Source organism: Peromyscus californicus, unplaced genomic scaffold (assembly GCF_007827085.1).
Source record: "Peromyscus californicus insignis strain IS unplaced genomic scaffold, ASM782708v3 Scaffold_19__1_contigs__length_69161282, whole genome shotgun sequence".
Taxonomy (NCBI): Eukaryota; Metazoa; Chordata; class Mammalia; order Rodentia; family Cricetidae; genus Peromyscus; species Peromyscus californicus.
The window spans coordinates 53,662,427-53,676,738 of record NW_026294491.1 but is presented as its reverse complement, the minus strand read 5'-3'; the positions used below and the strand labels follow the sequence as shown (position 1 = coordinate 53,676,738).

The window sequence follows — 14,312 nt, the reverse complement described above, 5'->3', positions numbered from 1 at the left end:
AGGACTTAACCTGGGTACACGAAATGGCTTTTTAGAGTCCATTCCCTATGGAATGATGCCTTGTTCAGTCTTGATGCAGTGGAGAGGAGCTAGGTCCGGCCCCATCTTGGTATGCCAGCCTGTATTGACTACCAAAGAGAGGCCTTACCCTCTATGAGGAGGGGATGGGGGTGGGATAGGGGTAGGTGGGGGGGGGCGGGAAAAGAGAAGGGAGGGGGAACAGGGGTTGGTATGCAAAAGGAAAGAAAAAAATTTAAATAAAAAATTATAAAATAAAAAAATAAGAACACAAAAGTTTTAATATAACAGTAATTTAAAATTGACTATGATTCACTGCTACAGACCAGCTTCCAATGTTACTGAGATATCATTATATTCTAGGCATGTCATTTTCATGACAACAGTAAAGGCATAAAAGGCCAGTGTTATAAACCATATTGCTAGAAAGAATAGACTGTAAAAATTCACAAGATTCCTTGCTTCTGCCTTGGAAATATCATGGTAGAAATAAATGTTCATACATAATACAGGTCAGTTTTAATCTTGTTTTGTTTTTTTACCATTACTGATAGATATCTCCTTAACATGCATATATTGAAAATATTATTTTTCAGCAACAGCTAAGATACTGTTTAGAAAATCTCTCTGATGTAAAAGTAGCAATATAGACTCTTGGTTGAGAAACTTGATCATCTGGTCTTGATAAAAATAATTCAGCAATACAAATTCAACAGACAATAAAAATTCATTGGCTCTATTCTTTTAGGTAGACTTTTGTGAGGTTGGTGGTTGCAGGTATAGACTTTCTAAAAACATCATTTTATGAAGTACTGTATCAGTTAGTTTTGATTGTCAACTCAACAGAATTTGTTATTACTGTGGAGACACACCTCTGGGTGTTTCTGTAGGCATGTTTTCAGAGAAGCTTAGCTGAGGCAGGAAGACCCATCCTGAATGTTACTAGTACCAACCTCTGGCCTGGAATCCCAGGATAAATACAAAGAAGAAAGCAAGTGAAGTCCCAGTATCCATCACTCTTTGCTTTTTCCTGAGTGTCCACGTGATGCCACCAGCTGCCTCACATTCACATTGCCATAGCTTCCCACTGCGATGAACTGTCCTCCTTCTTAAACTGTGAACCAAAATAGGCCCATTTCCCTTGGGTTGCTTCTATCAGGGGTTTTGTTATGAGAACAAAAGTAAATAATACACCTATATTAAAATTATTTCAATGGGTTTAATTTAGGGAATATTTTAAAAATATGTTATTAATTATTTGAAAATTCCATATTATATATTTTTTTTCATATTCACCTTCACTTCCTCACTTCTCCCAGACCCACTTCCTCCTCCCTACTCACCTGGCTTTTTGTTCTTTTATTTGTTTATTTGTTTGCTTTTTCAAACCCACTGAGTGTATTTGGGGGAACATTTTATCAATTTTTTCACTGAAACTGCTTAGGAAAAAATGAAGGCATTGGCCTTTTTAGTGTTAAAAAAAAAATCTCTGGCCTACTCAAGTATCAGGGGTAGCTTTAGAAACTTCCACAGAGCCAGCATATTCTTGGCTGTATCAAATCGTGTTAAAGTGAACTTCTCTTCACCTCAGGGTAGCAGCTTTAGAACTGAATCATGGGACTATATGGCCATACATGACCGGGCTTCTTTTATCTTATTTTTTTTTTTCTTCTTTTGCTGGGGATTGAACCCAGTACTGCTTACATGCTCAACTTTACCACTGAGCCACATGCCCATTGAAAAAGACAACCCTACCTATCATCAGAGAATCCATGGGTCTTGTGTAGGGTTTGAAGACCTTTTCCACTGCACATAACATGGAATTGACAACTAGTTGAAATAACAAGGACTAATTAATTGGAGTAGGTTGAGGTGGTACATAAGAAGTAGGAGCCTTTTGTCACACAAACCATAACAATTGTAACCCAAAACTCTCTTTCTCCTTTGCTCTAAAATGTAAACCACTTCTAAAGAAGCCTCTCTTCTGCCCTACTTCCCCACCTGTCTTAATTTGGCTCAGCATTCAGGCACTTACCTTCTTTTGTTTCCCCTCTGATGCCTCTCATCTCAATGAGTACCACCAAACTCCAATCACTGTAGTAACCTCAGACCTCAAAGTCACCCTTTATTTCTTGTCTCTTTTACTCACCATATGTCACTTGATTCTACTTCTAAAAGGCAGTCTGAGCCAGCGCTCTTTAGATCTCCACTTCCTGTCCAGCTGATGCAGTGTCCATTCTTACGTCTCACCAACTATACGCCAGAGAGGTTATCTAACACAGATGTTAGACCTCGGCACCGCAGCCTAATTAAAGATTTCCCAGTGGCTGTGCATCTCACCGAAGGCACAAGCCAGGCTCCCTTCCTCCAATCCTAGAATCCACTGATATCTGGCTCCAACCTACCTCCCTGATATTTCACCTTCTCTCCTGGTTTCTCTTAGTTAATAGGCTTCTTTGTCCTTGTTCTGTCTATATAACATGTTCTTTTTAAAATAGTGTCTGTAGATCACAGTTTAGATTTTAAATATAAAACCGTGATGATGGAACTATTCTAAAATAACAATATATATATATATATTTTGTAGCCCCCAAACAAAGACAAGTATTGACATCAGAGCTAAGATTCTGAACACCCGGGTTGTCACAGACCCCTGGGACACACCCATAAGCAACATTTTTTTATCCCATTGAGTTGGTTATTTTGCAAGAAAGTCTTTGACAAGTTAGATGGTCAGAATGTAAAACACAAAAACTACTTTTCACATAAAAATCATGATACACATGTTTATTTCTCCTTGGTTCATGGACAAATATAAAATTTGGGTATTTTCTACAGAATACATAATCCCAGTTCTCTTTTTTTTCTAATACTAAAAACACTTCATATTAAATTACTTATATTTTCATTTTGATGCATACAAATGCCAATGAAATTAGATGGAGCTGGCCTTGCTGCCAGAATTGAACAAGAGAGTAGGATGGGCACAAAAACAACAGAGGCAAAACCTCACTGGGAAGGTTGGCCCTGGGTCGGATGTTTGCACATTTACTGCGTTTATCCTTCTTAACACTGAGGGTTCTATGTATTTCCATTCCCCTAATAGAAGCCACAGGTACCAGGCAAATGAATCCCTGGGCAAAAGTATGTGCCACGGGAGCACTGAGTAGAACGTATAGACCGTAGGACTCGAGACTCAGCCAAAAAGTGAGGCTGTAAATATTTATTGCTAGCCTAGTATTCTTTTTCATACACATTTGGCACTGTTGACAGAGAATGAAAAGAACTCAGAGAACTCTTTGGGAGTGTCTGTGTTTGCCATGAATTCCAAATGGGGCTGCAATGTTTTGGATGGGGTTGGAGGATGTCCCCTAGGAGTTCATGTGTTGAAATTTAATATCCCTTGAATATGTGCTTTTCCTGGGGGGAACTTTGGGATTCCTGTGCATATTCTGTCAAGTTTCCCCAAAAGTAAGAATTTTCACATAGAAAATTATATGAATCACATATTCAGTAGAAGTAAAGGAAGGAAATGTGATTTGAAATTGATAAGGTCATCAAGTGGAGCCTCCATGATTGAATATGATGGACTGATTAAAAGAGCCAAACATACATAATTATATACGTATGTAGTGTGTGTGTGTGTGTGTGTGTGTGTGTGTGTGTGTGTGTGTATGCACCTTCCACATCCTTTGCTTATAAAACCCTGTGGCATCTGTGGCATTCTGTCAGCAAAAAGGTCACCAGGCCCTGGAAACTCTGTATGAACCACATAATCTCCTTTTCTCTATAAAATCGCCAGCTTCAGGTGTTTTGTCATAAGCAAATATCTAAGACAGTATGAATCTTTGTTGTACAAAGTAGTAACAGATACCTGAACGTCACTGGCACCTACCTTTTAGCATCAAATCCGATGCCCCTTCCAGGGAAGCTGAAATAATCCAAGGCTCCGAGGGGAGACCCAAAGTCTCCACTCTTTGGTTCTGGCAATAAGAGAAGAAAGAGAGAGAGAAAAAACTGGATTTAGAACATCATTTTTTGATGTTCTCTAAAAAAAATGAGGAGTGCTCACACATAAATGTTATTAAGCACACATGTACTTCGGGGAAGGAAGGAAATGATGAATGTGTCCCTTCTCATGTTCAATCAAAATTGACTTATTGAGAGGAGACCATGGAACTTATTGTATGCAATTTTAAAACAGTGCTTGGAAGAAGAGAAACTGAAACTGAGTTCCAAAAGAGAAGGGCATCCCAAGTATCCTAAGGAGGCTGGTAAGAAGAAAAGGTAAGAGAAGACAGCAGGCTGGGGAGATCCTCAGTGGCAGAGCATTTGCCTAGCAAAGGGACTGCTCTGAGCTCAATCTTCCACACCCTCAAAAGAAAATAACATAAAGTAGAACCAAGGCTATGGAGTCTGAAGGTGTGATTTCAGCAAACACAGGAGTGACCGACTTCAAGAATGAGCATGGGGAGGAAAAACATCAGAGGTCTGTGAAGGTGGGATTTCAGCAAACACAGGAGTGACCGACTTCAAGAATGAGCATAGGGAGGAAAAGCATCAGAGGTCTGTGTTTGCCTTTGGTAAATCTCAAACCTTCATAGGAAATGCAAGACAACACAGTGTGATGTGGAAGAACAACTGACAGCAAGCTGGCATCGGCATGGAGCCTTCACCCCTGTGTTCTAGTCTCTTTTGCCCAAGGAGATCTGTGCCTTGTTCAGTCGTCATCAGAGAGGCTTCCTTTGGCAGCAGATGGGAGCGAGTGCAGAAACCCACAACCAGATATTATGTAGAGAAAGAGAGTCTAAGTTGAAGGTTTCCATTGGATATAGAGAGCCCCTCAAAACAGGGGGAAGAAAGACTGTAGGAGGCAGAGGGAATGGAGGAAACCAGGAGAACATAGCCCACTGAATCAACTAAGGAGGGCTCACATGGGCTCACAGACTGAAACAGCAATCAACTGGCCTGCATGGGTCTGCACCAGGTCTTCTGTGTGTATGTTATGGCGTTAGCTTGCTGATTTTGTGGAACTCCTAACAGGGGAAGCAACTGGGTCTCTGACCATTTGCCTGCTCTTGAGACCGCCCTCCCCCAAACTGGGTTGCCTTGTCTAGCCTCAATATGTGGCTTTTCCTTGTCTTATTGTGTCTTGTTTTGTCCTACTTGGCTGTTGTCTCTTGGAGACCTGCTCTTCTCTTTAGAGGGAACCTAATGGGAGTGGATCTCGGGGAGAGGGCAGGTAGGAGGGAGCCAGGAGAAGTGGAGGTGGGGGGGGGACTGTGGGCAAGATGCATGGTATGAGACAAGAATCTATTTTCAATTAAGAAAAAAAAAAGCGAGTGGCCATCATAGTGAGAATGTCTACGTGTTGCCAATTGCACATGGCAGTCGCTCTGGAAATGTAGATTAGCAATGTTTCAACATAAAGCATGTTCTGTGGAAAAATGGCCAGATCTGAGGCACTACCTTCTCATCCAGGAAGACAAGCTGTGGCTGAACCGGCAGATCTACTCCCACTTCCCCATCTGAAGGCTGGACCAGCATGGAAAGTACAGAGGGCCGGGTATATATGGGGTTCCCAGTTCTTAAACTACTTGCATTTCTAGAAAAAACAAAGATGAATGAGATCAATATACCCATAGGATTACAAAGACCACTTCTGCTTTCCATAGAAGAGTTTGACTGGTGAGAATATTTGAAGTTACCTGTATATCCACAAACATCACAAATACACCGTGTAGTGAATAATTCCATCTTTATTCACAATTTGTGCATCCAAAACATTATGGATTATTCACGCTTAAAAATGAGGGTAAAGCATTTGGGAAGTGAAAAGTATGAACTTATAACTTTCATCAGTGTATTAAGTTAGGCCCAAAAAAACTTCAGTGAAAAATATGATGACCCTGAAATCTTTATAAGGCAAGGTTATGCTCGGCTATAAACTGCTGAACCAGCTCTCCTGGGATATACTCTAATTTGTACTGTGCTCCAGTGTCTATGGTACAATTATTTTCCTACCATGGCTGAGTCCAAAATATCAAGATGCCACTGAACAAACCTAGGAAGAGATGGCCCTAACTCCACCACACCACCATTTTGTATTTATACTCTCCAAATGTACTTTCATTAAATAGGTCCCATATCTACACATTAATTGTAGTACTTAGAATCACATGGTGCCAATAATGGTGGTAGTGGGCATTTAGTGACACTGAATACGACATACTATTAGCTTTCTCTGTATAAATGTATTATAGCTTTAAAACAAAACTGTGAGTTAGGTGCATTTACTTAGGTTTGAGGAGTGAGGGGTTAAAAAAGAATGACATAGCACATGTCTTGTAAACCATAACTATTTTTGCCATTTAATTATATTGCCAGTGACCTATACTACTTCTCCCATTGTCCAAACATGCTAATTGCTGGTGAGACCTAGCATAAAATAATTCTATAACTCATGATACCTCAAAGCTACTCAGTGTTTTGGTTTGCTGAAAGATGCAGCTTATGAGAACATTAGTAACTTACTATTTCTTTTAACTTACGTATTACACATCATAGACATGCAACAGATATTTCACAAGCTAAATGGAGATTTGTAGATAATATCCCACACATTCAGCTCCAATATACAGTGTGATTTGATGAGCTGCATTTAGAGTAGTTAGTTCTGGTCTCATAAAGTTTTTATTGTATTTCAACCATAGCCTCAATTAAATATTTGTGAGTCACTTATGCTATTTTCTGTCTTCTACTCTTCCCTCATGGGAGTAAGAAAGAATAAAGTATTGTTTGTTCACTTATCAGAGGCAGTGAAAGACAGTCAGAGGTGGACATTAGTCCTGAAAGAGGAAATAATGGAAGAATGATTATAATGGGCCAAAATATATGAAGTTTCTACAGGAAGCAATTTCCTTGTGCCCTACAAACCAAAGAATGGTACAAGCAGAGTGGGAGTATATGGCCCTAGGAACATGGATTTTGCACCAAGCTAAGGTCCTAGCTGCTGAAACCTCTCCCAGGAAGTTCTGTGCCCAATCATCTTTTATAAGTTTGCTTAGCCTGAAGAGCTAAGGCTCCTTTCTTGTTAAAAAAAGAAACAGTGTACATTAGTGTTGTTTCTTAAAATATATGTTATTCCATTTTTTTGTTGGGTGCAGTTATTGGAAACATTTAACATTGTTACTACGTCTTATTCCTCTAGTAACCTCATCCTTAAATGTTTTCTGATAAGAGAGGGGTACAAGCAAACATCGTGGGTTAAGGAAACTGAAAAACCCACTAAAGACTCTGACATAAGTACATTGGTATCTGGAGACCCTAGGTTGGCTTGAACGCTTACAGAAAGGCCTGTCCCTGACACACTTTAAAGTTTATTGTGAGCAAACACCTCTTATTAAATGTAAACAGCATCTCACTGGAGGTCAGAGACTGGCAGCTGCAGCATATCCCAAGGTAATACCACTTTAAGCTCCACATAAACTCTTAAGCAGTTTCTATCCTAAAACCTGACCGTAGGTGGTACAGTTTTTTACGATATGTTATAATAGTGCAATAAATCTGTTAGCTTAAAATCGAATCTCCGTGGCCTTTTAGAGAAATCATCATTAAATGCAGGGTCCTGTTAATGATGCCATTGAAGTGAAATTGTTTAATCTGCTAAGGGGGTGAAAGGTCACCAAATGAATTTTTTATAATACATCAACTTGACACGCAATAGGGAAAACTGTAATAGATAAAAGCAAAGGAAAAGGGCACTGTCTTCTTCTGATAGGTCAATAGCAGCCAGGAGAGTCACTCATCCACTTTCCTTTCATGATGGGGCTCCTTTTGCATTTAATATGGACACCCAATTAATACCTCAGTACCACAGACAACCTCATTTTAGGTGACTTATAGCAATTTCTCCCCCTTCCCTGAAATGAAAGTGATCACAATACATCATAGCATTGTGCGAATTAACGTTAATTGATTCAAGTTACCAAGCAATGATGGGCCGCTTATATAATCTAGGCGTTATTGGGTGCTAGAAGGGATGAAGGGAAGATTAGATTCCAGTGTCCGTTGCTGTGACGACGGGAGTCACCTGACGCCTTGTTAGACAGTTGTAAGGTTCTATTGCTGGCCCCAGTGGGGTCGTCAGTAAACTGGAGTGATGTCCAAACATCATTACACGCTGCTCCAATATTAAAGCAAAGGGATTAGCAACTTATTGCAAGCAACCTGGATTTGTCATTGTGCTGTCGTTATCCAATTTCCAACTGCTAATGTGACTGTAGCCTGCAGGCAAAAGGACCTACAGCCAAACTTTAAAAAATGGGGGAGGAACGTTCCCTCCATCTCCTCCAGTTTCAACCACTATTTAACAGCTTGCAAAACTCAGTCAAGTATGTGAAATATATTTTTCCCTGCAATGCTTAAGTGTAGGCTGAAGGAGGAAGATCATGACGGTGCAGAAACTTCCCAGCTCAGAGACCACCACCATTCTTTCCAACATGTGTTTCTAAATCTGGCAGAGGTGACATGCTCACCTCCTAGAAGACGAGACTATGGCAAACATAGCAAATGGAAAGGAATAAATCCTAGTGGTGGACACTGTTTCTCAACAAGACCTACTGTGATGGGTGAGCGTGGTGTGGGGAATTTCTGGTACTTGCTCTTTGCCCCTCCAAGGTTGTCTACTAGGTTTCCACTAAACAAAAACGTAAAGAAGGCCTCATGTTTTCATTAGATTTCCAAGGTATCCTGAGTGCCTATGGCCTCTCTTGTTGTAAATGGACTAGAAAAATAATACAGTTTATATGTGCCACAGAGGAGATCTGAAAAAAGGGAATAGATGATTTCTATACCCCGGGAAAAAAAAAAAGTAAATTTTCCAGTCAATTCCAGTTGACGATCAATGTCAGGCCTCCTAATATGTACAAAAATTGCTTGAGGCAATGTGAGATATGCAAAGATAAATACAACACTATGACTCTGCCCCTGGGGAAGACTCTTTCATACCTCTGGACGACAAGAACGGCTTTCCTCGATATCTTTCTGAATTGATACAAACCATTTTATTCACATTTAATGATCCTCGTGATCCCTATTAAACTCAGGCAGCTCCCTTAGCAGTTGCTGTTCAGAGTTGGGAAGAGTTGTCTTGTGATCTCCTACTGATGCTATGGTCCAACAAGTTCAAGTCTGACACGTTACAAGCCCCTGCTCCATCTTACCATAACACTTTGTCATCTCCGCACCCATCACACCCTTTCTCTGCACTTCGGCCATGAATTGCCTCAGGAAGGCTACTACCCAGATTGGCCTGGCCAACTTCAACTTTGGGTGCGCTGTCCACATAGCGAGCTTACTTATGCTCTAAACTCTTTACCTAAACTCTTGGATGGCCTGAAATTATCCATTTAAAATAGCAGTATGCCGAGAGTAAACATGATACATCTTTCAACAATTTCAATGAAATGCAACCATTCTGGAAACGTATCTAAAAAATTTTAATTGGTAAGTTATTTGAGATATTATTTTATGATAAATCTAGCATGAATAAAATTAGGAGTTAGAGTAATGCAAAAGAATGCAAATAACTATTAAGATTCTATACAAATATTCAAATTTTTCTATTTATGTGGAGGTATGGTAGTGGTAAAAATTTGGTTAGAAGGAAACAAAAACCACTCAAGGCCTTTTTAATTGAAGAGATTAATACAAAGTAGTGAAGGTTGTGTGCATGGAGATCTTTGTGCTGACAGATAAGTACCAGAGGAACCTGGAGTGTTAAGCACACAAGATTGTTCCTGCAAGAGAAGGGATGCTATGTCTATTATCTACCCAGAAGGCTGGGAGCAGGTGTGTTTAAAAGTCTGATGACCTTTGCTCTGTCTGTAGGGCTAGAGACATTTCTAGTGCCCAATTATCCCCAGATACTTACTATAATTTGTTTTTCCTCAGCCAATCTATAGAACCTATATTTATGGACTTCACAAAGAGTTTCCATGTATTCACTTCTGATCTCCATTTAGTTTACTTTGTTCCTCAAAGAGATTTATATATACTTTGTTGTGCACGTGAGATTGAGTTAATTACCTCCAGAGTAAGTTTTCACCCACTGTGCTATGCTTAAATATACCTAAAATAAACGAGTCAGGGTCAGCCTCCAGAAGTTTGAACCAACACCAGCTACTTGGTCCTGATGAACTGAATCGTCTTCTTGCCTTCATCTTACCATTTCTCTGCAGGCCTCCTGCAGAAGGTTACATAGGACCATCAGACTAGAGAAGCTAAATAGTTATTGTGATAGTTGATCTTCACTTTAAATTTAACTGGACTGAGAATTACGCAGGAGGTGGTGAGACAAATTTCTTGGTGTGGCTATGAGGATTAATTCGGAAGGAAATACCGAAACCCAAGTGTGGGTGGTACCTTGCTAGCAGCTGACAACGTAGACAGAATCCAATGGGACAAGGAGACAACACTCACGGCACCTGCATTTGTTTCTATTTCTCTGTTTCCTGGCTTACCATCATGTGAGCTGCTTCCATGTGCTACCTTGCCCCACCCGTTTGTACAATGACTGCCCTTAGACCTTGAGACACAACAAACCTTTATACCCTTAAGTTATTTCTGTGAGGTCTTGTATTTACAGAGACAAGAAGGCTTCTGGTAGCATGTCACTATCTAGGAAAGATCTCTTGCTCAATGATCTCTTGTTGTGAATAACAGCTGACTAGCACCTCTTGGGAATATAAAAGTAAACTAAAATTTTAACTACCCCATAAATAGTATACAGATAAAAGTATACTTGTTTTATTATTAAAAAAGTAACACCAGTAGGCAGGTTCATGTTGTTAATTCATTTTTTGCTATATCAAGCTTTTATTTAATTTTTTGAGGATTTCTTAATAAATACACTGTATTTATATCATCTCAACTTCTCCTTTCTCCTAGCCAACTCTCCCCTTTCCCCTCTACTCCTAGGAACACACACACACACACACACACACACACACACACACACACACACACTGGTATGTATAAAACCTACTGAATACTAAACCCATTTAGTTTGGTTTATATGTACATGTGTTTAGGGTGTAACATAATACATTTTCACTAAGTAGGAGAGAAAAATATTGTTTTAAGTATCCATTTACTTAAAAGTCTCTAGATTTTCAGTAGTGATATAATAAAATATTTTGATATGCATATATATATATATTGTTTAAACTGGAATAATATGTTGGACATGATAGCTGTTCGAATAATGTTTGGGAATAAAAACTGTTGAAATGTGAATTTTCATGAGGTATCTTATTTATCATTCACTATATCTTTATATCCATTTAATGCATTTTTTAAAGTAGTTTGGACTAATTTTTGGAACTGGGATCTATTGTGCATGAGGAAGAGACCTGCTGGATGCAGGAATATCAGCAGCAGTAACAGAGTATACATAACAACTTATTCACAAGAAAAAGCACAGAAAAACATGTAAGCCCCAGAACAACAATCAAATATGCATTGGTCTCAGATCATTTAGTATGAGAACAATAGACCCTAAAGCCATTTTTTGCAGACACAGGACTCTGAAATAAATTATAATCTTACTGATGAACATGATGAATGATCAATAAAACTTTGACTGTGAGTTGTAAATGAATTGTGAGTGTCCTGTTATTTCCCATTTAATAAGGTTAGATATTCAAAGTCAATGGAAAATTTGTATTTGTTTCCTTTCTTTTTAGCCCAGGTTAACCTCAGATTCATTATGTATACAAGCATAACCATGAATTTCTTATCTTCACCCTCCTCCACACAAGCATTATTACTGTAACTGTATGCTAACACACAGAGTGATGTGGTAATAGGTATGTAACTCAAGGATTAATGCACTATAAGCAAGCACTCTACCAACTGAACTAGAGTGTCAGGGCCATGGGTGCTATGGAACTGAACTCTGGTCTTCATGCTCACGGGGCAAGTACTTTACTCATTGAACCATCTCCACAGTTCCTTAATTCATTGTGATGGGCCCTCTTCTGCCTTCACAACATTGACACAGTAAGTCGTTTTTACACCTGGAATTGCTGTTTCTCCTCCCCCTCCCCCATGGCAGGAAAAATTCTGCTTGTCTAAGACTCAGGTGTTGACTAAGCCAACTATAACAACTCAGGATATTCTTCCCATTTTAGGGTCAAATGTGCCACAGAACACAGCAAAATCTTAAAACTATTCCTTCATCATTCTTAGGGCCAGGAGGTTACAGAGGTGCATCTTTGAGAGGACATCATAGAAATTCTGCCAACTACAGACAGCTTAGGTATTTTGACAGCTAAGCTTCTGTAAGAGAGATAGCCAAATTTAATTTTATTATTTACTGATTATGTATGTATGTATGTATGTATGTATGTGTATGTAACTAAATATATACACCCTGGCTCAGTATATGAAGTAGTAAGCAATCTAGGAAGATATCAATTGTATCTGACATCAATCTGCAGAGTTACAAAGATACATATGAGTCTGAAGTTTATATTCCGGTATGAAAAGGAGTAAAGAGACAAGAGAGAGTGAGGAAAAAATGAGAGACATTCTAGAGTGAAGGTCAAGCTTCTAGTGAAAGAAAGGCAGGCTGTACTAAATGTTCTGTCAGGATTCCTGAATACAACGTATGGAAAGACACCCCCGGTGGGGAACTTCTGACTTAAAAAGGGAATGTAGAATGTGTTCATCTCTTCCCACTAAAAATTACGCTGAAACTACCTAAAGCATGAAACTGGGTAAAATAGTGGGAAGAAAGTAAAATAAAGAAAATAGGCAAATAGACAGCAAAATGACTGCATATGCCAACAAAAGTCCAAAAATTGAGCAACAAGTTCATGCTGCTGTCCTATGCAGGCAGAGGAAGTTTAAATCCAGATTTCCTGACAGGAGGATAAGGGGAAAAGATGAGGGGATTGACTACACACCCAAAGAGTAGATAGCAATCTCATTTCCCCTCACATTCTAAAGTTCTAGTTTCTTAAAAATAAGTAGTGATCATCTGGAAATATAAGTTTCCAAGATGGCTTCATTTGTTGAAATGCCTGCAACATTCTGTACATAACAGAAGTGACCTTCCAGAGGACTTCATTAGTGCTTTCCCCTCTGAAAAGAACTCATCCTCAGACTCATCTCTGCTGTCTCAAGGTCAATTCATTAGTGTGCCGATGGCTCTCCGGGGAGTTCAGTAGAGGTCCTAACTGATATTGGTAAGAGCTGAAAGACACCAAGCAGGCCTTGAGGCCTGTGTATGGCTTTGAGGCAGTTTTCCATAGTGTGCACAATGTTCAGAGACACAGGGAACCTTGCTAGTACTTGCCAGTTCTATGGGGCATGCTGTTTCTCACTCAGCAGACATTATCATCAGGTATGCTTTTCTTTATCTCCTTATGATTTACTTTTTTTGTCTTACACATGGAAAAATCTCTCTTAAGATACCAGCAAAACAAAGCGGTGGAGGATATAACAATTTCCAACAGAAAATCAATACCATATTATTCGTGCTTCATGTGTGTTTTTTTTTATTAGATAAGAAAAATCTGAGTCAGAAGTAAAGACAGCATGTTATGACTGATGATGAGTGATGGAGGTGACCTTTGGGCTGAAGCCATCTCATGTCTACAGGATAGGGTGACTTGCCCCACAAATATGTGTTATGTGCCCTACTTGCTCCACTCTGCAGGATTTTCCCATTGGACCTTGACTACTTCTACTCATTGCCTTCTCTCACACTGCAATATTCAATATTTTGGAACAGTGAAGAAGATAAATCAACAAGCTACTGCTTTGATCTCTAGGTATACATATAAATCTCTAAGAACTCGGTGCAGCCTAAATGAAGTTACACTAAGAGGAAAAAATTAAGCAAAACCAAAATGCATCAGCACCATTGACACCCATATTACTATACAAAACATAATAGTAACACTAGGATAATTACTCTATGTAAAATGTTAATTATCCTCTTCCAGGGATGAACCTTCTTACTGGTTATCTAATATATGTGGTCAGTCCCTGAAATCATATATAAATCAACAGCAAAAATGGATTCAACATGCTATGTTTATATATTTCATGCATATATATATATATATATATATATATACACATATATTTACACATATACATATATATTGTATGTATATGTACATATATATGTGTGTATTTATATATGTATGTATGTAAAACAACAGAAATCAAAGAAAAAGACGCTATCAATTTGAGACAGCAGAGTGGGAGGGATTGGAGGG

General features: G+C 39.1%; 1 protein-coding gene across 1 annotated transcript in view; it reads right to left on the bottom strand.

The window, feature by feature from the left end:
* Pkhd1 (PKHD1 ciliary IPT domain containing fibrocystin/polyductin) overlaps positions 1-14,312 on the bottom strand; it is a 471,509-nt gene that overhangs the window by 34,534 nt on the left and 422,663 nt on the right. The window contains exons 61-62 of the mRNA XM_052743962.1: positions 5,488-5,623; positions 3,914-4,001 (exon numbers count right to left, since the gene is read on the bottom strand). Coding sequence (XP_052599922.1) covers positions 3,914-4,001; positions 5,488-5,623 — 224 coding nt within the window. The remainder of the gene's footprint in view (positions 1-3,913; positions 4,002-5,487; positions 5,624-14,312) is intronic.